The sequence below is a fragment of the Synchiropus splendidus genome, chromosome 5 (genome assembly GCF_027744825.2).
Source record: "Synchiropus splendidus isolate RoL2022-P1 chromosome 5, RoL_Sspl_1.0, whole genome shotgun sequence".
Lineage (NCBI taxonomy): Eukaryota > Metazoa > Chordata > Actinopteri > Syngnathiformes > Callionymidae > Synchiropus > Synchiropus splendidus.
Genome location: NC_071338.1, coordinates 32831190 through 32854927, shown reverse-complemented (window position 1 = coordinate 32854927; position 23738 = coordinate 32831190). Strand labels below are relative to the sequence as shown.

At 50.7% G+C, this 23738-nt stretch overlaps 1 protein-coding gene across 7 annotated transcripts in view; it reads right to left on the bottom strand.

Annotated features, from left to right (window-relative positions):
- vps13c (vacuolar protein sorting 13 homolog C) overlaps positions 1–21891 on the bottom strand; it is a 32793-nt gene extending 10902 nt beyond the window's left edge. Inside the window, exons 1-63 of one of the 7 annotated variants that reach the window (XM_053864599.1) lie at positions 21705–21891; positions 19816–19859; positions 19578–19620; positions 19416–19511; positions 19285–19314; positions 18377–18478; positions 18211–18273; positions 16825–16899; positions 16546–16655; positions 16381–16440; positions 16143–16202; positions 15977–16057; positions 15284–15341; positions 15087–15214; positions 14783–14889; positions 14539–14713; positions 14273–14468; positions 14078–14178; positions 13704–13846; positions 13453–13645; positions 13261–13375; positions 13054–13190; positions 12578–12710; positions 12386–12503; positions 12180–12312; positions 12035–12107; positions 11586–11686; positions 11375–11528; positions 11205–11284; positions 10807–10866; positions 10359–10509; positions 10184–10300; positions 10014–10117; positions 9778–9945; positions 9517–9552; positions 7842–8146; positions 7632–7779; positions 7462–7567; positions 7265–7395; positions 7029–7185; positions 6881–6960; positions 6649–6708; positions 6431–6584; positions 6244–6363; positions 6076–6179; positions 5841–6008; positions 5464–5768; positions 5250–5397; positions 4513–4651; positions 4329–4447; positions 4091–4263; positions 3782–4032; positions 3120–3349; positions 2949–3041; positions 2637–2870; positions 2436–2567; positions 2135–2224; positions 1741–1896; positions 1370–1634; positions 1138–1298; positions 932–1053; positions 568–865; positions 95–484 (exon numbers count right to left, since the gene is read on the bottom strand). In XM_053864599.1, coding sequence (XP_053720574.1) covers positions 95–484; positions 568–865; positions 932–1053; positions 1138–1298; positions 1370–1634; positions 1741–1896; positions 2135–2224; positions 2436–2567; positions 2637–2870; positions 2949–3041; positions 3120–3349; positions 3782–4032; positions 4091–4263; positions 4329–4447; positions 4513–4651; positions 5250–5397; positions 5464–5768; positions 5841–6008; positions 6076–6179; positions 6244–6363; positions 6431–6584; positions 6649–6708; positions 6881–6960; positions 7029–7185; positions 7265–7395; positions 7462–7567; positions 7632–7779; positions 7842–8146; positions 9517–9552; positions 9778–9945; positions 10014–10117; positions 10184–10300; positions 10359–10509; positions 10807–10866; positions 11205–11284; positions 11375–11528; positions 11586–11686; positions 12035–12107; positions 12180–12312; positions 12386–12503; positions 12578–12710; positions 13054–13190; positions 13261–13375; positions 13453–13645; positions 13704–13846; positions 14078–14178; positions 14273–14468; positions 14539–14713; positions 14783–14889; positions 15087–15214; positions 15284–15341; positions 15977–16057; positions 16143–16202; positions 16381–16440; positions 16546–16655; positions 16825–16899; positions 18211–18273; positions 18377–18478; positions 19285–19314; positions 19416–19511; positions 19578–19620; positions 19816–19859; positions 21705–21804 — 8484 coding nt within the window. In that variant the 5' untranslated portion in view covers positions 21805–21891. The remainder of the gene's footprint in view (positions 1–94; positions 485–567; positions 866–931; positions 1054–1137; positions 1299–1369; positions 1635–1740; positions 1897–2134; positions 2225–2435; positions 2568–2636; positions 2871–2948; positions 3042–3119; positions 3350–3781; positions 4033–4090; positions 4264–4328; positions 4448–4512; positions 4652–5249; positions 5398–5463; positions 5769–5840; positions 6009–6075; positions 6180–6243; positions 6364–6430; positions 6585–6648; positions 6709–6880; positions 6961–7028; positions 7186–7264; positions 7396–7461; positions 7568–7631; positions 7780–7841; positions 8147–9516; positions 9553–9777; positions 9946–10013; positions 10118–10183; positions 10301–10358; positions 10510–10806; positions 10867–11204; positions 11285–11374; positions 11529–11585; positions 11687–12034; positions 12108–12179; positions 12313–12385; positions 12504–12577; positions 12711–13053; positions 13191–13260; positions 13376–13452; positions 13646–13703; positions 13847–14077; positions 14179–14272; positions 14469–14538; positions 14714–14782; positions 14890–15086; positions 15215–15283; positions 15342–15976; positions 16058–16142; positions 16203–16380; positions 16441–16545; positions 16656–16824; positions 16900–18210; positions 18274–18376; positions 18479–19284; positions 19315–19415; positions 19512–19577; positions 19621–19815; positions 19860–21704) is intronic. The other 6 variants (XM_053864601.1, XM_053864600.1, XM_053864602.1 and 3 more) reach the window with 6 other exon arrangements.
- Positions 21892–23738: the final 1847 nt, after the last annotated feature.

Genomic DNA, 23738 nt, shown 5'->3' with positions numbered 1-23738 from the left:
GTCAATAACAAAAACACAGAACGATAGCACAAACACACATAAACAAACATCTGCGACGCAGCAGACAAATGCTCGCACACATAGAAACACACACCTTGTTCTTGGTCAGGAGGTTCTTCTTCTTGTAGGAGAAGAGGATGATGTCTCTGTAGTCGGCCGGGTGCTTGACGCTCACGTCCTCGGCCCGGTACTGCAGAACTCTGGATGTCTTGTTGATGATCCAGCAGGGACTGAAGAGGGACAGCAGCCACCGGCTGGACGTTCGGGACACGTGGACGCTCACGTCCACCGTCATGCGTGAGTCTTTGTCGCAGACCAGCGCCACAGAGAAGAACTCGGGCATGTTCTGCTGGACTCGGAGGTGGCCGTGCCAGTCCCGTCCCTGGTAGCTCATCAGCGCCAGCGACATCAGCTCCCCGGCCACTCGGGCAGTGAGGAGATCTGAGGTGCTGCCTTCCAGGAGCACGTGCGAGTCACAGGAATTCTGAGGCGCCCAGACCAGAGCAGAACCAGATCAGTGACAGCTTAGAAGAGCAACTAGAGGGCCGGGCAGCACGGTCATGGTACCTCCAGCATGTAGCTCACAGAGTACGGCAGCAGGTTCCGGAGCGTGGCCACTGGGTGCAGATGGATGACGTACGCCGGGTCCCAGTCGTGCTCGCCGTGGTTGGCGATGTGTCGCAGGTCGTCGGGCGCAGCGATGGTGCTGACCATCAGTGGCAGCTGGCCGCCACTCACCGCCGGACACTGCAGTTCAGCACGGACCTCGGAGCTGCGGTGGACCTCCTCCTTCCAAGACACACAGGTGGCGGACGGATGGTACTGACCTGCCAAACCTCCTGCTGGGCTCACAAACAGCTGACACCTGTGGAGAACGGTGGTGTCAGGAGGCTGCGCTGTGATGTCATCGCAGGGCTGCCACTCAGTGTACCTGTAGGTGTCCAGGGGGATGTGGAACTCCTTCTCGGGCTCAGCCTGGCCCACGCTCTGCAGGGTCCGGGTGGTCGGGCAGTACTTCAGGATGGTGAACGGCACCGAGAAATGATTCTTAAACTGAGAAAAAGAGAAGAGCAGCTAACACCCACTGATCCACGAGCCCGTCCCCTCCTCAGGAAGAATGACAGCTGGGACTCGGACCTGCAGCGGAGACCGGACGGTGATGACCTTGTTGCCCTCGGCAGCGTCGACCTGCAGCAGCACAGAGATGGCCTCTTGCAGCATCGGGCCACGGATGTTGTAGAGGCGGCGACCCGGCTTGTCCACTGCGATGTTAGAGATCTCGCTGTAGCCAGAGGGAACTGAAAGAAAAAATATAAAACCTCTTAATTCACCACTTCACCACAGGGGGCGCACTTGTAAAGGCCCTCACCGATGCTGAGGTTGAACAAGCTGCTCTCCTGACGCTGCAGAGCCGACAGAGAACCACGGCTGGACGACTGCAGGGTGGAGTACTCCAGGTCCAAACTCTGGTCCACCGCTAGCTCGTGCAGCTTCCCCACAGCGGAGGATCCCATTGGCTTCATGTTGGCGCTGTGCTGCACAATGATGGGGATCCCCAGAGCGTTGCGTAGAGTAAAGGGAGCTTTTTCCTTCAGAGAGCAGTCGAAGGTGGAGGCGGTGCCCTCAGAGAACGCCTGACGGACACAGGAGAGGGTGAATGAGTGCATCTCCGTGAGTGAGTGAAGAGCTTGTTCGTCATGAAGGTGAAGGTCTCGTGAGGCAAGTTGAGTGACTTCGCACCTTGGCGAGGTTGTGGAAAACGTTGAGACTGGCCTGAGAGACGGTGATGTTCATAGTGTCTTTGGAGCAGATGTTGATGGCTGTCCGAGGGTCCGGGAGGATGACGAAGTCGTCTCCATGGACCGGACTTTTGTCCTGGGCTGGATTGTTCTTCAACTGTAGAAGTGCAGGGACGACAGGTGGAATCGTGAAGCGGAGATATGACAGGGTTAAAATGTCAAGCATGTCAAGTCACATATTCTGTGATTTTAGATTTTGTTCCCATAGGTTAGGTCAGCCGCAGTAAGACGGAATCATGTGTGTGAATAAGAGGGACCCAAGTGGACAGGTGAAGTTACAGCAGATATAATGCAGAGATAAGTATCGCGTCTCGCCCCCGAGCGCATCACCGCACCTCCAGCTCCAGGTTCCATCGGCGTCTGCCGGAGTCCACTCGCTCAATCAGCGGCTCCCACACGGCGTGGACCTCGTTGAAGTAGTTGACCTGAGGAGACAGCAGTCAGCTCAGAGCAGGCGTGACGGAGCAACAATCTGAGAAAGCAAGCTTGATAACAGGAATCCAACTAAGGCGGCGATTATTCAAGAGTTGGTAATGACAACGCGTCATCAAACTGTCATCGCAATTCACAGAATTGTGGTTGCCATGGTGATCAATTTGGCCCCTCTCTGGTCTCTTTACTGGAGCAGGTTCTGACCTCAAGTGTCATGTTAGCTTTTAGCTGCAGCATCGACGACCAGTTCTTGGCAGACCCTTCGAAGGAGGACTCGGTGAGCAGCAGCGGGACGGTCCGATGACCCAGGCCAGACTCCATGGTCACCTGGATCACCTACAAGGACCAGAAGTCACATCACATCAAGTCACTTCGCCGTGTCACCGACCAGTTGCACGTCTGCACCTTTATCTCCGCGGCAAAGCTTTCACCGTCACCGCGTCCATCCTGGTCAGTGAAGCTCTCCGTCACCTCGGTGGCCTCGTCAACTCCCAGGAACCAATAGTTGCAGTTGTAGATGTTCATGGTGGACCAGAGGTCGCTGGCACTTTGCTTCAGCTCTCGACTCAACTCATCTTTCGGTTTGACGGGCATGGCGGCCATGATGGTCATCACGGTGTTGAGGATGAAGGGAGAGATCTGAAAGGGATGAGAGCGACTCCATCAGTGGAGCGTCGACGTTCTGCAGATGAGGAAACTTGGCTTGGCTTGCTGTACCTTGATGATGACTTCCTCCACCATCACTGAGCCACTCAGCGGCTGATTTGGACCGGTCCTGGTTTCCAGGGCAACAGAGCACGGCCTCAGCACCTGATGTCAAAATCAACCTGAGTGAATGAGGACATCTGACACATGACCCTCCCCTCAGCATGCTCAGCAATGTCTCACCGTGGTCACAGCCTTGTCCTGAGGGTTGCGGATGAAGGGGCAGGCAAGGACCTTCAGCTCCCTCAGGTTGGCTCGCATCGTCTGCCCGCCCTCCTCATCCATCTGCAGCGACAGGTCAGACTGGAAGGACGCCATTAGGGCAGGGGCGTCGGCCTTCATCAGGCTGCCCACGAACACCACCTCGGGGTCCACCACCACCGCCCGGAGACGGGTCCTCACGGTGGAAGAAGCTGCAGACGAGGCATGACGACAGTATCAAGACCAATCCTGGCAGTTAAAAACATACCAGGAAGCGTGGAATTTTAAAATAAAAGAGATGGAACGATGGATGGAATAAGGAAGGATACAAAAAATGACAAGAAACTATGAGAAAAAGAATGGGAATTGGATCAGAAAAAAGGAGAATAATGAGAAAGAAAAGGGAAAGAAAACAACAAGGGACACCATGAAAACAGGATAAAAACGGAAAAAGATAAAGGACAGATTGTGGAGGAGAGGAAAATGAATGAATGTCAGAAAGAGTAGGGGGGAAGAAGAGGATGGAAACAAAATAAAGAATGGACGTAGAAGAATGGAGAGAGCCAACAGAGAAAGAAAGAGCAGAAAAAGGAGAACAAAATTTTGCAGGATGTGAGCTTCAAAGAGAGGGAGGCAGCCCTGACCGGTCTTCAGGTCGCTCCGTGGTTCTGATGTCTGTCTCAGGGGGAGCCTTTCACTCGAGGCAGGGGCGGGAGTCCCTGAGCTCTGGGGAAGGGCCTGGACGAAGAAGTCTCCCACAGCCATGAGGAACTCCATGCTGGCACACAAGTAGAGCTTCTGCAGGACGGCCACCACCTCCCGGCCCGCCCGGTTCTGTCTGAGCGTCACGTCGATCATCGCCTCGGTGCTGTCCGGGTCTCTGCGGCAGACCATCCTGCGGAGCCCAGCTGGTGAGAAGCACCCCAACACACCTGACCTTCCAGGAACCTTACCGAGAGGTCACCCTCTCCATGCCGGTCCTCAGGTCGTCCAAGGTGCAGTCGGTCAGAATGGTGTTGACCTCCATCCGGCCGTCGCTCAGCATCGTCCCCGAAGCCTTCAGGAGGTGGAGAGTGAACTCGCCAAGCCGCAGGTGCTCCTGGTGCTCCAGCTGGTCCTTGGGATCCTGGGACAACAACAGCACATGAGGGAGGATGATAAACACAAACAGGTCCAGACAAAAACACACACCTGCTGGAGCTCGTGTGTGTACAGAACCAATCCAAGAGACTCGATGTTGAAGTTGAACTTGACAGACTCTTGAGCGCCCTCCTCCTCCCCCTCCTCGCCACGCACAGGCGCAGTCTCCACTGGAACACACACACACAGACAGGTTAGCACTGACCTCCTCACCACAGTCATCCAGACTTCTCACCTGCTCGACTGCTTCCTGGGACCTCCAACTGCTGGTGCGACTCCATCTTGGGCACGGCAGGTTCCAGTTCTGCCGCCTCTCCCAGGTTCTCTGTCAGGATCCTCAGCAGCATTTTCAAGTCGTTCTGGCTCAGTGCCACCTGCAGGGCAGATCACAACCACAGGTCTGAGGATCATGGCTTCAGATTAGGCTGTCTGGGCTGCAAAGTAGGTTCAGGATCCAGGAAACAGAAACTAGCAGCCTAAACCTGGTAAGGATCTACACCGGTGACAACCACTTGCTTCCACCTCAGCTACAACACTAACACCAAGATACCTTGGGTGGTCGCCGTGACGACTGAATGAAGAGTGAAAGAGACAGATTCCAGGTTTAGAAGTTTAGAACCTTGGGTTTCTGCAGGACAATGTTAGATCCACATCCCACAACAATGTTAGACTCATCCCTCCACCCATCATTCATCCATCCTTCACTTTACACTCCCCCCCGCCTTCTGACGATGTCATGATGCAGTTCCTGAATTAACTCTTCAAATGAATCCTTACAAAGCAACTTTTAACAAGAAGCTGAACCTTGTAAATGAACTCCTGCCTGTCGCTTGTTGATGACATCACTCCATGGTTCACAGCTCTACCGACCCTGGGACGATTTATTCAAAGGTCTACTATGACATTAAAAGATTATTCATCCACACACCACTATGTTCCATTCATCCCAACAGTCCACAGTTGTGGTCTCACCCTCATGGGTTTCAGGTCTCCGTTGATCTGGACCGCAGCCATCTTTTGGTACCAGGACGCAGCCAGGTTCCTGCTGATGCTCAAATGAAGGTTGACTGGTTCAAGCAGCTCGACATCCGGTCGACCCGCCACAGGGTCCAGATTGGATCTGAGGGAGACACAAAGAAGGTTTCGGAGGGTTCTTCGGTCCTTCTGAGCGGCTTCATGCACGTACCTGGAGAGCTTGAGCTGTGTCAGCTGAACCTCCATGTTGTCGATGATGGCGGGCAGCGGGCGACCGTCCACCGGCAGCTTGGAGAAGCGGTTCTGGACCGTGATCAGACCCAGGTCCATCACCAGAACGTTGTGGGAGCTGGACGACTGAGGGACAATGATGAGCGGCGCCTTTAGCTTAATGTCCATGGCCAGGCGGAAGCTCTTCCGGGCGAAGTCTCGCACGCTGGACGCCGCCTTCTCAGCAGCCTGGGCAGTCGCCACGCTCAGTGCTTCTTTGGCCGTCTGGAAGTTGTTGGTGAAATTCTGGGAGATGAGAGACAGCCCATCATCCACCCATCCCTCCATGGATCATCCAACGAGTGAGTGGACACTGACCAGCAGGGACATGAAGAAGCGGTGCAGGTAGACCACCTTGATGCAGCCCACATTCAGGGTCACCGCTCCGTCAGTTCTGGACGTGTCCGTGTAGCCGAAACCTTCAGTCTCATTTGGAGTCAGACTCATCTGGAAACTGAAGACCTCATCTCCAATGATGGACACAGCCTGGAGGACAGAGAGGGTGAGTCTTCAGAAGCTCACGTTTGAGGAGGTCTTCATGAGAGTCCCACACATTTTTGTGGATGCTGCGTGGATCCACGTCGAGGACAATGAAGTCTTTGAGGCGGGCGGTCATGTGAGTCTGGTTGCCCTGACTCACCAGCGAACCATGAAGACCTGCAGAGCAGAGAACGGGTCAAGAACGTGTCATAAAAGAGACAGAAACAGTCCTGATCTGTACCTTGGATCTTGATCTCTGCCATGTTTCGGCTCTGGTCGCACACTAAAATGTTGAAAGTCCCGAGCGACGTCATCACCTTGAGGTCGATGACATCACTTGAAGCCGGTGACACCACGGCATCTAGCAGGAACATGTTTATGGTTTTAGCAAAGCAACTTAAATCAGGTTCTGACGGGCCGGGACTCACTGGACTTGGCTGTCAACGTCTCCTCAGTCTTCACCCGGACATCTTTCTCCACTGCCGGCACTCCGCTGCTGGAGGAGAGCGCTGCTGACAGGAAGTTAATGGCCGACAACAGAGCCTGCGTGTGGAGCAGGAGGTCGAGCGAAGAGAACGTCACCTGGAGGGGAAAAGATTCCATGCATTATATTGTGACCTCCAGGGGGAGGCAGAGAGTAACTCACGTTGATCATCTTCTCCGTGTTCTTGTAGACACTTGCGAAGTTCGGACCAAAGCGGTCAGCCTGGGAACATATAGTGACAAGAAATATCAGCCACAGCAAACGCACAGAACCAGACTAAGCAACAAGCCAGAACATTATGACGCCCTGATCTGGAGTCTGGTATCCTGTCGAGACTCTCCTGATTGAACGCTCATATTCGATTGGACTGTAAAAGAATTGAAATAGTTCATACCTTGAAGAACTGAACCTTCAGCAGCTCTGAGGCGGATTCCACCGAAGTGCTGATGAGACAGAGCGGCTCTCCACCCGAGTCTAAGAACAGTCAGCACTTGAACAAAAGCGGCGCTACAAATCAACTGGCACACGTAGGGTTCGCTCACCTTTGAACTCCAGACTCTTCAGCTCCATCTGGCGGATGTAACTGGTGGCGCACATGTCGTATTTGCGAATTTTGGTGTCAATCCCCAGCTGAGTCACGTGAAAGTCCAGGAAAGGAACCTCATCTTCCTTTCTGAGCTTCTTGAGTGTCAGCGCCACCTAGAGGACAGCAGAGGAATCACTGCCTCAGTCGAAGTTCAGACAGGGAACATGTAACCTGAGTCCAAAAGCTTCTCACCTCTGTGATCTCAAACTTCAGCAGCACGCTGACGACATTCTCACTTGCACCTTCGTTGTTGACTGCAGACTTGTCTGCTGGCTTCTGCAGCACTGAGGTCTCCAGCGGCTTTTCTGTGAGCGCTGCTCTCTCTGAGAGGAAACATTCATTCAACTGGATGAAGGAAACACCACAGTTGCGTTCCACTCAGATTTTACCAGGAACTGCAGGTTGGCTGACATTCACATGTTCTTGACTGCCCTCCCCAATGTTCTCTACGAGAACCTTCATCAGAACCCCAAGGTCTTCCTCACCGAGGACCATCTGAGGACAAAAAGGACCTGTTGGACTGACACAACAAAACAACTGTTACACGTCTTGAAGTCACCTTGAGAGACTGGAGGACTCCTTGGACCTGGACTCCGGGGATCTGGGTGCACCAGGTGGCGGCCAAATTTCGAGTGACGAGGAGATCAAAACTGATCGGCTTCAGTATCTCAATGTCTGGCTGGGAGAAGTCTTTCTTCAGAGATGTTCTGCAGAAACAAAGACACATCAGGTGAGAATCGAACCAATATCCAGCCAGAGAAGAAGATACCTGGAGAGCTTCAGCTGTGTGAGCTTCACGTCCATCTTCTCCAAGACCACCGGCAAAGAGAAACCTTCGACAGGTAGAAGAGAGAAGCTGTTCTGCACTGTGATCAGACCCAGGTCCATCACCACAGCATTATGAGAGATGGACGACTGAGGGAGGACAATGAGCGGCGCCTTCAGCTTGATGTCCATGGACAGGCGGAAGCTCTTCTGAGCAAAATCACGAACGCTGGATGCAGCCTTCTCTGCGGCCTGCGCCGTGGCAGCAGTCAGAGCCTCTTTGGCCGTCTGGAAGTTGTTGACGAAGGTCTTGAGGAAGGGGGAGACATTTAAAGGTCAGAAACAAGAGTCACAGGGAAGGTAGTTGAGGATGCTGTGATGGTTCATCAATCTGTTTCATAAACTTTCTTTTCTTTAACACAGAGGTTCTAGACAGTTCCCACAGGCGACTGTCCAGAGGTGTCGGGAACACATTCAGTGCAGATTTGCCTGAGGTCAAGGTCCCCCACTTGGAAGTTCATGAAACACAAAGAATGACCCCCATTTCTCCTTTTTTGTCTCCGGGAAACAAGCGTGTAAGGGTCAAAGTCATGTGATCAGTGATGAAGGGGTGGGGCTGTGAGGGGGCGGGGCTAATGACAGCAGCAGTGCAGCAGTGATGAAGAAGTTCAAATCCAAACATTCCCATATTTAGTCATCCACATGCTCCGTCCGCATGCTCCATCACTGACACAACAGGTCACTGGACCAGCAGGTGTGAGGGTTTCACTCAGCCCTTACTGGTGGTTCCAATACGACATCTCTCTTTTGTGCTGACGTCGAGCCTCGAGGGCCACACCTGTTGACCCGTTGCCCAAACAAAGAAGGTTCAACAGCTCAAACAAGAGCCAGCACTGGTCAACAGCGACGCCGTCACACTGTCCTAAACTGTTTGCCCTCTGAGATCAAACACCCACCCCAACTCCACATAGGCTTCAGCGCCTCCCAGAGGCTAATCAGGGCATATATTCTGATAAATCATAGCAGTTACACATAAGAGACCTCAACATTCCACGAAGCTAAATACAAATCTGAATATACCCGACGCCCCCTGCTACAGTTTTCGGCTCTCACTACGGCTGTGTATTTGTGATATAGTCCATATCCTGATATAGCTGTGGCAATACAATGTGTAATCGTATCCATAACATTGGTGGAAGCGTGCAGAAATACGGAGGAAATGAAGGCAGCGCACGTACAGAAGGATCCGTCTGGATCAGGATCCGTATGGAAGGTTGAGCATAAATGGGCCATTAGGGCGTCAGCACTTTTGACACTTCCGAAGCACACTTTTTGTTTGGTCTGGACGTACTTTTTCATGGAAGGTTGAAAATGGTTGAAATACAAGGCACACCATATCTGTACTTTAAATCTTCAACCCAAAGGAATCCAGGCGCAGTAACCACCACATGCAGCTGTTCGCGTTTTCACGGATCAATACGTCCGTGTACGTTGACATTCCACTCCTCAGGAATCGATTCTGTGTTGTGGAACATGCTCAGTAAAGATGGGGGGCGCGGGAGGGCAGGAGGGGGGAAAGGGGGTTGAGGTGTGGTAGTGTAGATGTAGTCTGGTCCGGTGATCAGCACAAGGCAGGTGAAGGAGTGGAGGGGCAGACAGAGAGAAACTAAAGGTTGTACCTCGTCAGTAGAAGCATGCTGAACACTAAACAAAGCCTGGAAGGACAAGAGACATGAAGTAAAAGAAAAAACAGACGTAAACTGGACGAGGCAGCAGAGACGTGAAGGACAGACGTCATCAGCGGGGGCAGAAACAACATGAGTCGTCATGGAAACATCAGCGACTGAACCCTGCGGTACTGTCCAGACGTGTATAAGTAGTATTTGCCTGATATGGCTGTGATATCTGACATGTAAGGGTGTGTAATGTTGGCGTCTGACCAGCAGGGACATCAGGAACTTGTGCAGGTAGACGATCCGGATGCAGCCCAGACGCATGGTGACCTTGCCGTCGACTTTGGACATGTTGCTGTAGCCGTCTCCCTCCGTGGCCCCCGGAAACAGGGAGAGGTTGAAGCTGAACACCTCTTCGCCCACGATGGACACAGCCTGCAGGGGCCAGTCAAACACCCACATTTGTTCACCTGCACTTTGTGAGCGACAGAAGCTGTCCAGACCTTGGAGTGGACAGAATTGGGGTTCAAGTCTGACACCACAATGTCCCGGAGTCGGGCAGAAACTTGGGTCTGCTTCGCCTGGACCGCCACTGACCCCTGGATCCCTACAGGGAACACATCAACTCAGAACCAGCATACAAGACCTGAATGTTTCTCTATCCACCCGATACCTTGAACCCGGATGTCAGCGATGCTGCAGAGGCTATCGGACACCTCCACATGGAAACACCCCAAGACGGCGAACAACTTGAAGCTGAAAATGTCACCATCTCTGGTACCTTTTGACACTGCGGAGGGGGGATGTGGTGAAGGTTGGGTCATGATCTCTGCAGAGTCCGCACTCACCAGCCCGGTTCTGACCAGCCTTCTCCACCCGTCTTTTGGCATCTTGGTCCCGACTGGCGGTCAGCTGGGGTGGGATGGCGTTGTTAAGGTAGTTGATGGTGGAGAGCAGTGCTTCAGTGTGGAGGAGGAAGTGCAGCGAGGAAAACTCCACCTGGAACACAAACAGAGGTCAGACACCAGAGAGAGACAGGCGGCATCCTGTTGCATCCTGCAGGTGAGTCGTCGCACAAACATCTATCTGGGCTTGAAGACTCACAGAGAACTCAGTTGAGCATTGATAAAACACGACTGTAGAACTACTAACAGCACACACTGGAACCCCACTAACACAACTCTGGCAATGAACAACTTTTTGGACTGCAGAGACCTCAGCAAAGTCAGACTGAAGATCTGAAATAGCCTGTGCTGTTCAGAGTCTTGTTGCCATGGAGACCTTGAAACCACTCACCTTCATTGTTTGTTCTGTGTTGTCAAAGTGAGTCAGGAAACTGGGGCCACAGGGATCAGCCTGAAACACACACACACAAAGGTCTGACTCGTTTCATCTGCACAAACAAAAGGTGGATTACATATGAGTGCCGCAGGAGAAGAAATGAGGGCAGGACGGGAAGATGCTGAGATGAAGAAGCAAGGGTGGGGAGTGTGTGGGGAGCTAGGGTTAATCGCGGGAAAAAACAGGAAGTGGTAGTAGCAGGTGAAGGAAAGAGATGAAGGAAGTAGTGCATGGAATAGAGAGGTGAATGGGGGCGGGATGGAGGTGGAGTAAAAAAAATAGGACAGAAATGAAGTGAGGGGTTTAAATGCAGATGTGAAGGTGGAGTCGAGTATGAACAAAAGGAGACTGACCTTAGTGAACTCCACCTTCAGCAGGTCAGAGTTCTGCTGCTCAGAAGAGCTGACCAGATGGACAGGTCGATCCTGGCCATCTGCAACGCAATCGGTGAAGGTTGATGTGAGATGTGCTGGCTGAAACTGTTCACCTCTTGACTGACCGTGTGACCTTCGCTGACACCTACCTGGCAGGTCGCAGTAGTCCAGCGTGACTGTGCGCAGGTACGACGTCGCCGCCATGTCAAAGGTCCGCTTCTTCCCCTCAGCACCGAGCTGACACACCCTGAAGGAGAGGACGGTCCGCTCCTGGTGGTCCTGCCGGGTCAGCTCCAGCAGCACCTGGACACACACACCGGTCACCATCGACTCCCGCGGGTGGAAACAAACCGGACCCACCTCTTTGACTTCAAACTTGAATTGTAGCTCCGTGAGTTCCTCCAGAGCCAGGAGGTGCTGATCGTTGTCCGTGGACTTTTCACTGGCATCTTCCTCTGAGTCTGGGACCACAAGAGGTTATAGTGAACTAGAGGGCTCCAAAAAGGACTGCAGCGAGAGATATATTTCCTAAACTGAATCACTGAAGGAACCACGAATCTGAGCGAGTCCACGGGATTTTAAGAAATTCACCCCCCTGCTGTGACCAAGAGTTGCTTGGATTGTTGTCCTGATTTAACCTCATCAACACTGTGACACAAGTCAGTCATGTTTGTGTGACAGTCTAATTCTGTCACACAAACATGACAAATATTGGAACACCTCTCAGTACAGTGTGCATAGCAGCACACAATCGCACAACAATGTAGGTTCAGGACCTAAGTCAAATGGAAGATAAAGGGAACAGTAACCTGTGTCCATGGTGTCGAGCAGGCCGGGGTCAATACTGAGGCCTCGGGGTCTGGAATCCACCAATGGCAGCACCTGCAGCAGGAAACGCAAATATTGTGAGAAGAACTGGACACTGAGGTGGTTCTGTCCGATCTTGAGGTTCACCTTCTGTGTGGGAGTGGACGGTGCTGACGCCATTTGAGGGAGCGGGATGCCCTCAACCAGCTCCAGAACATTCTGGATCTTCTGATCCGAGATACGGACGTGCAGGAGGGGAAGTTCCCCGGAGACTTTAAAGCTGAGGGGGAACAGAGAAGGAGAGAGTGAGAGTGAGAGTGAGAGAGTCAGTGAGTCAGTGAGTGAGCGAGTACCGGGGCATCCGGGCGTCTCTGTCCACCATACACTTATTCAAGTGCAGGGTGAAGTCCATGGGCTGCAGGATGTGCTGGACGGAAGAATTCTGCTGCCGGGCCTCTTTCCAGGCCTCACCTGAGGAGCCCGTGAACAGGTGAGGCGAGTCTGCGTGAGTCAGTCAGTGTGTGTGTGTGTTCATCTGTGTGTACCTGACTTGCTGTAGAGAACTTGGACCCGTCGCAGCTCCACGCTGTACTTCTCATAGGCTCGGTCCATGATCTCCTCCAGAGATGAGAAGGATGACGAGGACGGACTGAGCGCGCTCTGCTCCACACTGTTCAACTGACACACAACAGAGTCATCCTCATACAGAGACTGGACACTGGACATGGCCAAAGACACAACATAACCATACACAGGTTGAACACACTCCAGTACAAACAATACACAAAGACACACATAAAAACTGAGATACTCACACTGAACAATTAGCTGTTTGTTGACAAACACGACAACACAAATTAGAGCCAGACACAGTTAATACATAAACACACAAAAGAATACTAATGTAAGACATGCTAGGAGAAAACCCTGTGGACCATCGACTCACAGAATAAAAGCAAAAACAAATGCAACAATAAATCCAAAATAAAAGATCTGAATGGTCAACATTAGCTGAGCTCACCTGTAAGCTACCGAAGTCCACGATGATGAGGTCGGCGGTGCTGCTGTAGAACCCAGACTTGGGCAGCAGCAGGTAGGACGGTTTCAGGTTGATCCTCAGATCCAGAACCTTCCTGGTCTCGATGATGTGCGACAACCCTGCGGAGGAGACGTGCTGCTTCCATCAGTGCGCAGCTGTAGTAACCTCTGATGGGGTCAGAGAACAAACCTGTGGCTGTTTTCTCCTTGAACTCCTCCAGTTTGGAGAGCGTGGCCGAGGTCAGAACCTCCAGGTCCACTCCTTTGTCAGTCTTGAAGAACTCCACCAGACTGTTGACGGTCAGCTGGCGGACGAGACACAAAGACACGGTCGGTGAAGGAGGTCTTCGCCAGTAGAGGCGGTCAGGAAATTCACGCTCACCGAGTCATAGATGATCTCCACGGGCTGCGAGTGGACCCTCAGCAGCTGGTCGGCCGCACTCTCCAGAGGGTTCAACTCAAACTCCACTCTGAGCAACGAAGAGTCCGACTCTCCCACGGAGGCGATGAGCGACGGCACCGCCCCCTGCTGCTGCAGACCGGTGACAAACCAGTGCTGCAGCGACGCCTCCATCCTGAGATGGAAACCAGCAAGCATGAGTGAGCGTCAGGAGACGCCGGGACAGACTCCACCTGATCGCCTGGGCGCCCGGTCTCTGGGAGATCTGGGTGCTCAAGTCCAGCATCTGGATCTTCAGGATCTCAGGGACATTGGGCTCCTCTCGGATGGTCACGGACGTCCTGAACAGCTGGAAGGTGACGATGGCAGCCACATACTGCGACACAGAGAGAGCAGACCCTGACACAGGTGTGACGAGGTGAGTGGCCACTGCACAGTGACTCCTGCCTCATAAAGTTGCAGAATGAAACTTGAAATCAGAAGACTTGGACTTCCAAGAGAGGGACAAGCTCCCAGTCTACTATGCGATACTTCCGGTTGATACAAGAAGTATTGGCCTGTGACGTCAGTGTTTGGCCAAACTCACTACCAAGTCACTTCCACTCACATGTTTGGGTAGCGCCAGGTTGTGAGAGCTGCCGCTGTAGCCGATGGCAGTGTAGAGCTTCTCCTTCTCCTCCTGTGTCATCAGCTCATCCAGCCCAGAACCTGAACACCAACAACATCTGGTTTCCCACACTGGACGTCTTCTGTAGCAGGGTTCAAAGGTGAAGGGACAGTGGTGGAAGAGATAGGATCTCACTCTCCGTCTCCTGGTTGTCCACCGGCTCCTCCTTCTTGGACCTTCTGCTGAAGAAGCCACTGAAGAAGCCCCCCCCGGACTTCTGCGCCGCCGCCGCCTTCTTCGCCAGCAGCTTCTGTCCGGAGCGAATCACCTCCATCTGGGCTTGTTGTCGCGCCAACGTGATGTTGAAGACGTCCAGGACTTTCTCCAGATCCTGCACAGACAAACGAGACGTCATGTCCCTGACACCGCTGATGAGCAGGGATGATGGGCTGCCGCAGAACCTGGATGTGCCGCTCGGTCTCCGGGCTCGGCTTGTTCTGACTCAGCAGGCGGGTCTTGTAGGCAGTCTTGTAGGCTCTCAGGTTGTCGCGGTGCCGTCGGATGTTGGACCAGGACCACATGCGGGTGCAGCGGCGGATGTGAACTTCCAGGATACTGGTGATGGCATAAGTCCACCTAAAGGAGGCGCAGAGGTCAGCGTCTGATCGCGAGGGGCGGTGGAAGGGGACATGTCGGGGGGCTGACCAGAGTCTGCAGTGACCGAGGACGGAGCGGTCCGGTCTGAACCTCCTGTATGGAGCGTTCTTCACCATGCAGTCCACCGACTCCAGCAGCTCCACCATGGTCAGGTACTACACGCACAAGGACACACAATCTTACAGCAGATGTGCACAAAAATGCAGATCCCAAAAACACACACTCCCTCCACACTGATGAACGCATCGCAGCTCGCTTGCATACATGAACACACGCACACACTCCCAGGCAAACAGACAAGAGAGCAAATATTTGCGAACACATGCACAGCACATCTCTCGGCGCATGGTACCTGAGGCCGGGTGACCTCGATGGCAATGTTCTGCACCTCCAGATGAAGCTTCAGTCGTGGAGTCTGAAGCTCCAACTCTGCATTAGGGTTGATGGTGATTTTAGCCAGCGCTGAGATCGGCTTGAAGACTGCAACACACACAAGCGCACACATGAGAACACAAGGCTGAGCAACCAGACACTCGCAAACTCGCTCACCGTAGTTATAGTGAGGTAACTCCACATCTCTGCAACTGATGCTGCACTTCAGCTTGTCCTGAAACACACACGCGTTTACAGGCCTGTCCCTCTGGGGACCTCCCATTGCCATAACCCAGGGGTCGGGAACGAGAGAGCCGAAAAACCCACATATTTTAAACTGTAATTCCATGAAAGTATTATATATATATATATATATATATATATATATATATATATATATATATATATATATAGTATGCTGAATGGTTCAGTGAAATGCTGATGACAAACTGTAGTATGTGACAAAGGGCAGAGCAGTATTGGCCCCTCACTCTCAATAACTAACTCAGTTACGGTGACCTTAACAGTTCCCATGATGCTTTGCAGTCTTGTCTAGTAGTTGTTCGCTACAACATGGCTCCGCCTCTACAGCGCAGCACTCCGGGAACAGAAGAAGACGTTGGGATACATATGGACGAAAATAGTGCATTTTCGCATTAAAATGTCAATAAAACGTCTGTAACTTCATCTACTAAAGTGGTTGAACAGGATGGCCACATTGGTTGGGATGGCATTTCGCTCTCGTATTCTGTAAAACCAAGAGCGCCACCTACTGAGCTCTGACAATGAGTACAGTTTCATGAAGCTTCATCAGCCCATCACCACGGACAGGAAGTCCCAACATCGAACGAACACACCGTCGCGACTCACCACGATGTCTCCCCACGACTCCTTGTAGAACATGGGACTGCTGACGTTCCAGTAGGCACACAGACATTCCAGACGTCCCAGCTAACAGACACACAAGGAAACACCCACAGCATGTTACAGAAGAGACACAGACTTGATGTCTCCAGGCCGAGCAGAGCATCGCTACCTTATAGATGATCTTTGCTGCTTCATTCAAAATACATGACTTCCAGTTTTCATCCGTTGTCTGCAAGAAGAGGAAGCTCAGTGTGTGTCAGCGAGTCAGGTGAATGAATGTGGATGCGTGTGTGTAAGTGGGCCAGCAAGTGCGTGTTTTACCGGGAGCAATGCTTCACCAGCCGGTATTGTGTGTTTCTAACGTGTGCATTCATAGGTGTGTTTCTACTTGTGTGTTTGCATGTCACCTCCAGGCTGAGCTCGGAGAGGGTCACTCCCATTGACAGGGGGCGCTCTGGGTCCGATACCTGGGTCAACAAAAAACACAAGATCCATGAAGTCACACACACACACACACACACACACACACACACACACACACACACACACAAACACACACACACTGAACTCACGTCGTCCTCGTAGCGCAGGTGGATTCTGCTGATCTTCACCTGCAGGTTTTTGATCACCTGAGTGGCCAGCTTCTCCACAAACGTGTCCTTCTTCTCTCCTCCAGCTTTGTCTGGAACAACACCAGAACACGTGTCCAGAACTGAACCAGCAACACTGAGGAAGACCCACACAGGACCCAGGCAGTCTGGTGTGTTGGTCTCAGTCGGACGGGTCAGGGACTGGTCATGAAGGTCGCAGGTCTCTACAGAACCGTGGTGGTCTGGGCACGGGTCACTCACCTGCTTTCTTCTCGGCCCGTTTGGACTTCCTCAGAATTTTTTTGTGCTTTTTAGGTTTTTTAAGTCCTTTAGAGGCTTTTGGCAGCATTAAAGACAGAGACAGTTGTTAATGAGCAGAGAGACATACACAGCAGAGAGACAAGTTCAGAGCAGAGAGACAAGTTCAGAGCAGAGACACATCCACCGCAGAGAGACAAGTTCAGAGCAGAGAGACAGCCACGGCAGAGAGACAAGTTCAGAGGAGAAAGACAGCCACGGCAAAGAGACATCTACAGCAGACAGACATCTACAGCAGAAAGACAAGTTCAGAGCAGAGAGACAAGTTCAGAGGAGAGAGACAGCCATGGCTAAGAGACATCTACAGCAGAGAGACTAGTTCAGAGCAGAGAGACAGCCACAGCAGAGAGACAAGCTCAGAGCAGAGAGACAGGCACAGCAGACAGAGCAAGCTCAGAGCAGAGAGCAGTGAGACAGTCACAGTAGTGAGACAAGCTCAGAGCAGAGAAACAGCCATGCAGCAGAGAGACAGGTCCAAAGGAGCGAGACAGCCACGGCAAATAGACATCTACAGCACTGAGACAAGTTCAGAGGAGAGAGACAGCCACGGAAAAGAGACATCTACAGCAGAGAGACAAGTTCAGCGCAGAGAGACAAGTTCAGAGGAGAAAGACAGCCACAGCAAAGAGACATCTACAGCAGAGAGACAAGTTCAGAGCAGAGAGACAAGTTCAGAGGAGAAAGACAGCCACAGCAAAGAGACATCTACAGCAGAGAGACAAGTTCAGAGCAGAGAGACAAGTTCAGAGGAGAGAGACAGCCATAGGAAAGAGACATCTACAGCAGAGAGACAAGTTCAGAGCATGGAGACAGCCACAGCAGAGAGACAAGCTCAGAGCAGAGAGCAGTGAGACAGTCACAGTAGTGAGACAAGCTCAGAGCAGAGAGACAGGCACAGCAGAGAGACAAGCTCAGAGCAGAGAGACAGGCACAGCAGACAGAGCAAGCTCAGAGCAGAGAGCAGTGAGACAGTCACAGTAGTGAGACAGTCACCGCAGAAAGACAAGCTCAGAGCAGAGAAACAGCCATGCAGCAGAGAGACAGGTTCAGGGCAGAGAGACGAGGAAGAGTGGATCACAGAGAGAAACAGGCCACAAAGATACTGTATATCAGGGCAACGGAGCAGTGAGACAGACAACCAATCAGATATCAGACGCACGTGCAGATACACGATGACCACCTGACTAATGTCGGTTCCGAATGTCACCGGTCGGGACACGTTTACATCAGGATCCACACCTGAACAGGTGGTCATAATGTTTGTGTGTTTTAGCAGCGTGTGTGTGTGTGTGTGTGTGTCACAATCTTCATGCGGTGTGTGCTGGTTACCATGGTGATGCTCCTTGTAAACTACACTCTCCAGACTGAAGATAAGGTCTCCAGTCTGGGACGCTGACATCAGACGCAGCATGAACACACACAAGTTAGTGAGCGCGAGCAGGAAGTGAGGAAACCAGTGATCCAGGAGTCTGACGAGCAGCCTGGTGCGTCTCACCTCGCCGTGCCGCCGTCTGCAGGGCGTCCTCGATGCGCTGCAGCTCCTTCTGCTTCAGCTCCTGCTGGTACCGCTCCTCCTTCTCGCCGTCGTATCGGATGGCTAGCGGGACAACCACAGCGTTAGATTCCGAGTCATGTGACCAACACAGAATCATCACTGTAAAGGTTGTTCAAACAACTGAAAAAAAAGATCTTTCTAATCATGTTGCGTTTATAGGAACTAAATGGTCACGTTTCAATTTATATGAAAACAAATGTCATCGTATTAAGCTCAATTAGTAAATAAAATAATATATGGGTTTATTTTACAAACCAGACAGCATCTGCATAAATAAATACAGAAATAACATCAGTTCACACAAGTCAATGTTTGTGTGTATTGATGTAATGTGTGTGTTTGTATGTTAATATCTTATAAATGCCAAGGGTTTTGTGGCATTTACTTATCCTTCAATGGTTATTAAATTGACAGTTTTATGGTCGTTCTGCTTCACGTCACTCGCTGCTCTTGAGATGAAGTTTCCTGCCTGAAAAACAATTATCTTTTCACCTGAGAAACATGCCTGAGTCGTGTGTTAGTCACAAGAGTGAGAGTCCGCTACATCAACAAGCTCACTGCTTTAACATGAGCATCGTAGAAGGAACTCTTGGGACACATGGAAGGTGTACAGTCTGCCTGCAGAGCAAAGCCCGGCGCCCCCCGAGGGCCGCCCGAGGAACCGCAGCGGTCCACTAAGAAGCACCAATGAGAAACGACTGGAGCGTCTTCACAGTTAAAATGTCGCTTTTCGCCCATGACTGAAGTCCATCTTTTGTCAACATTGTTGTGCCTCCAACATTTGTATAACTGTGAAGAAGCTCCTAGAACCGGACCAGAACCACCACCTGACCCAGTAAACATCTTACCGTACGGGCATGTTTTCAATCCAGATAAAGCTGGAACAAACACACACACACACTGAGCACAAACTCCACCATGACCCTCCCTCCCCCCGACCCAAAACCAGGTCATGCTCCGACACAACCGGGTCACTTACTGGCTCCAGGTACCACCAGGAGGTAGAGGCCCTCCAGGGTGGCGACCACTGCATCGTTGTACAGGTTCTTCCATGGAATCTTCAGCGTCAACTTCCCTGCAAGACAAACCAGGTGAGGGTCAAGCCGACGTCCAGCAGGGGGCCTCGGTCCGCGTGACTCACCGATCTGTCCTGCCTTCACTTTGAATGGAACGTCAAATTCACTCTGGAGTACAGAAGACAAGAGTTCAGCTGAGAGGTCGCGAGGCGTTTATCACATCACTGAAGGACATATTTATGCAGCTGTAACTGCACAGTCAAGTGACCGTCAGCACTTTTTAACTGCTTCAAGCTGGTTTATTTTAGGGAAGTTTCTCCTTGTGGTATTATAAAAGGAGGCGGAGTTAAAGCAGTGACTCACCAGAGCATTTTCCTTCACTTTCAGGTTCTCCAGCACCACATTTCCTGCAGAGACAAGAGCCGTCGTCAGAGATCATGACTTGATGTTCACCCACGTCCGCAGTTCCGATGCATCCAGAGGTTCCCTCAGTATCCCCAGATGAGCCAGACTACGCCTCTCAGTTCAAATAATAACTCCAAGGTAACTTTGAAAAATAGCATTGTTAAGTGATGGATCGTCACGATCAAAAGTCATCATGACATTCTGATACTGACCTGGTCAGGTTCGCGTCTCTGTGCAAATCCTCTCACACAAACAATGCACTGTTCATCAGATTAAAGACTTATTCTGATGCTGACAGATACAACTGATGTTACCAGGGGTGCACTTGACTTGACGCTACCGTCTCACAGCATGATGGCTGAAAGTTCAATTCCTCCTCTGCACAACCTCAAACCTTTCCGTTGATTTTGTCTGCTTGCATGAGTTTACTCTGGGCACTCCAGTTTCCTCCCAAATCCCCAAACATACTGAGGTCCAGTGAATGCTATAAATATCCGTGTGAGGGTGTGCGATATGCTCCAGCAAGCAAATAACAGGAGAAGGCTGAATGGCCAATGAATCCGTGAATGAATGAATGGATTCTTCAGATCAATTGAATATTAGATAAGACAGAAGTTCAGTTATACACAAGTGAAATTAATATTTTGTAGAATCAAATGAGATGAACAATAAAGGCTTCTGTGTAAACAAGGCGACAATAACAACAGCAGCTTTCATAAATCAATATTCCGATGAGAACGTGTGATTACAACTTCACATTCACGGATTGAATCAGAATATTGATATCATCAAGATCAAACCAAACACACGAGACTAAGTGTGTCACAAACGGAGAAAGTAGCTGAACCAGACTAAATCAAGTTTATTAGCAAATTTGTTGCAGAAGACTAAATCAGAATTCTCACGATAATCGGATTAAGTTGAAATGCCTGCGAGTGTTTGCCGAGAAGAAGTCAGGTATGCTGATCCACCACATAATGTCAGACCAGTTTGTCCACATATTTGGGTCCAGTCTGTGCAGGTATTCATGACGCAGCTGTCTGTAATCTCAGTTGGACTTGGACACTGGTGTGACTACAAACGTTGAATGAGCTGGACAACCTTGTTCCGACAATAGTGGATGACAAACGCTGATTGGCGCAGAATAAAAATGTGCAAATATTTAAGGAGGATGGGCAAATGTACTGAGTTGACCTCAGAAATGCATCCAATAGAAACAACCGAAGAAGAATTTCCAACTGTTGGCCTAGAAATTAAAATCTGTAGAATCATTTATCGCAGGAACAGGAGCAACCTGCAGCTCCAGATAAAGTTCGTGGTTCTGCTCGAAGACAAGGGCCTCGCTTCTGTTTCGGGTCCGGACAGTTGTGGAGTTCACACAGAGGTTTATGGTCAACATAAGCCTTTAGCTTAAATAACGTCCAATAAACGGGGATATTACATCACTTCACCTCACGCCACTGAACCAAAATATCGGGAAAATGGGTTCGTAGTATTGTTAATTCAATTCGGATGCATAAAAACATCATGTGAGTTTTATATAACAGTCTGCTTCCGGGAAACAGCGATTTTTTCTCAGGGAAATTCGACACGCGACCAAATGACCGACATTTGATTCGCAAATGAAATATGGAGAATGACTGTTGAAAAACATCACTTTTGCAGACAGAAGTGTCGCCGATACAATGGCAGAAAATTAATGACAAGATGATGCAGGTGTTCGGGAGGAAAAACCGTTTATACTCGGGAAGAAAGGTGGGAAGAGTTTTGAAGCGTGACGTTTGTAGACGGGGTTTGGGCAGCGTCACTGTGGACGGCGGTAGCCGCTAGCTAGCAGCAACACTCACCTCCCCAGATGCCGATCTTCAGCTGGGACTTGTCCAAATTTTCAACATAGTCTCCAATGAACCTGTTAAGAAGGTCGCTGACAAGTGACTCGAACACCATGCTTGAGGTTCGGTTCCGACCCTCCTCCTTCTGGGTCACCGTCAGCTTCCACCTGATTTCCGCCCCGCACTGACACACATCGATGATTCTGAGCTCGATTTGTGTTTTGGTGGATTGCTTCTGTCTGAGCGTGAAACTCAATGGAAATGACTGAGCACATCGATCAACCAGCTGACCGGAGTCGGGAGGGGTGATAAAGCAGTTATTTATTTCGTGTGATCTCAACATCCTTTTGTATATTTGCCTACGCCCAGCCGCACTAATGCTCAGCCGTTAGACATTCAACGATGCTTCAAAAGGGTTAAGGACGACGCCCATTGCTTCCATTTCATCGAACACGAAAGTAAACATTGATCACGTGACGGCCCGCGGCTTCAAGTTTGTTTGTTACCAGACAAAAACCTCTGTTTGATGTTTCGGAGTTTGAATATTTTCAAAAGGTGAAACATGGTTGTGTGGTTTGGCTTTCATCCAGAGGGGAGCGCTGATGATCAATTTTACTGTACCAAGCTTATTTTTGTTTCTTTCTCAGAGCCCATGGTTTTTATTGTGGAGAACGATGCACAGCAGTCAGTGGCGGCTGCCTTGTTGTTTAGAACTTCGCTATTAAATTGCTTAAATTAGTAAATTGTTTTATTTTGTTTTGTTGTCTATATTGTAAATTACACTATTGTTGATGAATTAACTTTGTTTTAAACAACCACACGCTCAACCTTTTGGTTATTTTCTTATTACCAACGCAGGGACACAACACTGGGAAGAACATTTCATTTCAGATACCTGCGTCATAATTCTCCTCATCTCACCACAATGACCTTCAGATCCATCTGCGCCTCAGGTTGGAATCAAGGTCATTATTTTTAAAACCCACGGGTGTTTTAAATGCACTCAAATGTTGCCATGGCAATATCCATTTCATGGAATCTCTGTACTCCAATAGCAATCTGAAGCGCAGAACAAATTTGTTGGCGGCTTCAGGTTTGAGACCATAATCATCAGTGAGTGAGTCGAGAACATTCCAGCCTCCTCCACCTCCCTCATTTCCTGCTCGCCTCCCCGCCGACAACCATGGCGTCCCTCTCGTCTCACGCTGACCCCACTCCTCTGCACTCAACGCAAATTAAATTAGCTGGTGATGAAGGAACATGCTGCGGTCCGTCACGAGGAAATGAGTTCATAAACATGTTTGGCTGGACGACGTCGCTGGTCAGTCCGCGCCTGACGTCCCTCACAGATTAAACAAAGTGACCGAAACGGGGCCAGAGTAAACACCCCATGAGCCTGGAGCAGGAGCAGGTGGACTGAGTCACCCCACACTCCCCTTCATTCCTGTTCCTGAAGACTCAAGGTTGGGTTTACCCAACACTGCCCACCATGGCCTCCTGTCCAACAGGGGTCACCAACATAGGACTGGTTCCAAAGACACCTGCTTGGATGGACCAGCAAATGAAACACTGGAATTTTATTTTATGACTACTGGAGAGCACAGTTCCAAAAGTCTTGAAGAGAAGGAACCACTCACTGTCCTGTACCTCTGTGAACCAGGCCCCAATATTCCCTACATTAAAGCCCGGCACACTCTCACCTGGGTCCCTCTGTGTCCTCTCCAATACCTAATTGTTACTTGGCATTTGAGGGCTGTTTCCGAAGTCACACACCCTCACACAAACGCACACGCAGACCATGTGACCTTGGCTCTTGATGAGACCTTTAAATGGCCGCTGTCAGCATCGACAGCGAGACAAACGCAGCAACAGGTGCGTCCCCTTCTCATCCTCATCCTCATCATCTTCATTCACTTCTGTTTCTATTGCTATACTTCTATTCTATTGTTTACTCTTTAGTGCTCCTGTTAGTGTGTGATTTTGTGCATGTGTCTGTTGAGCCTGTGTGTGTGTCCCCGAATTCTAATGCGAGTTTAGGTATCAGTGTTT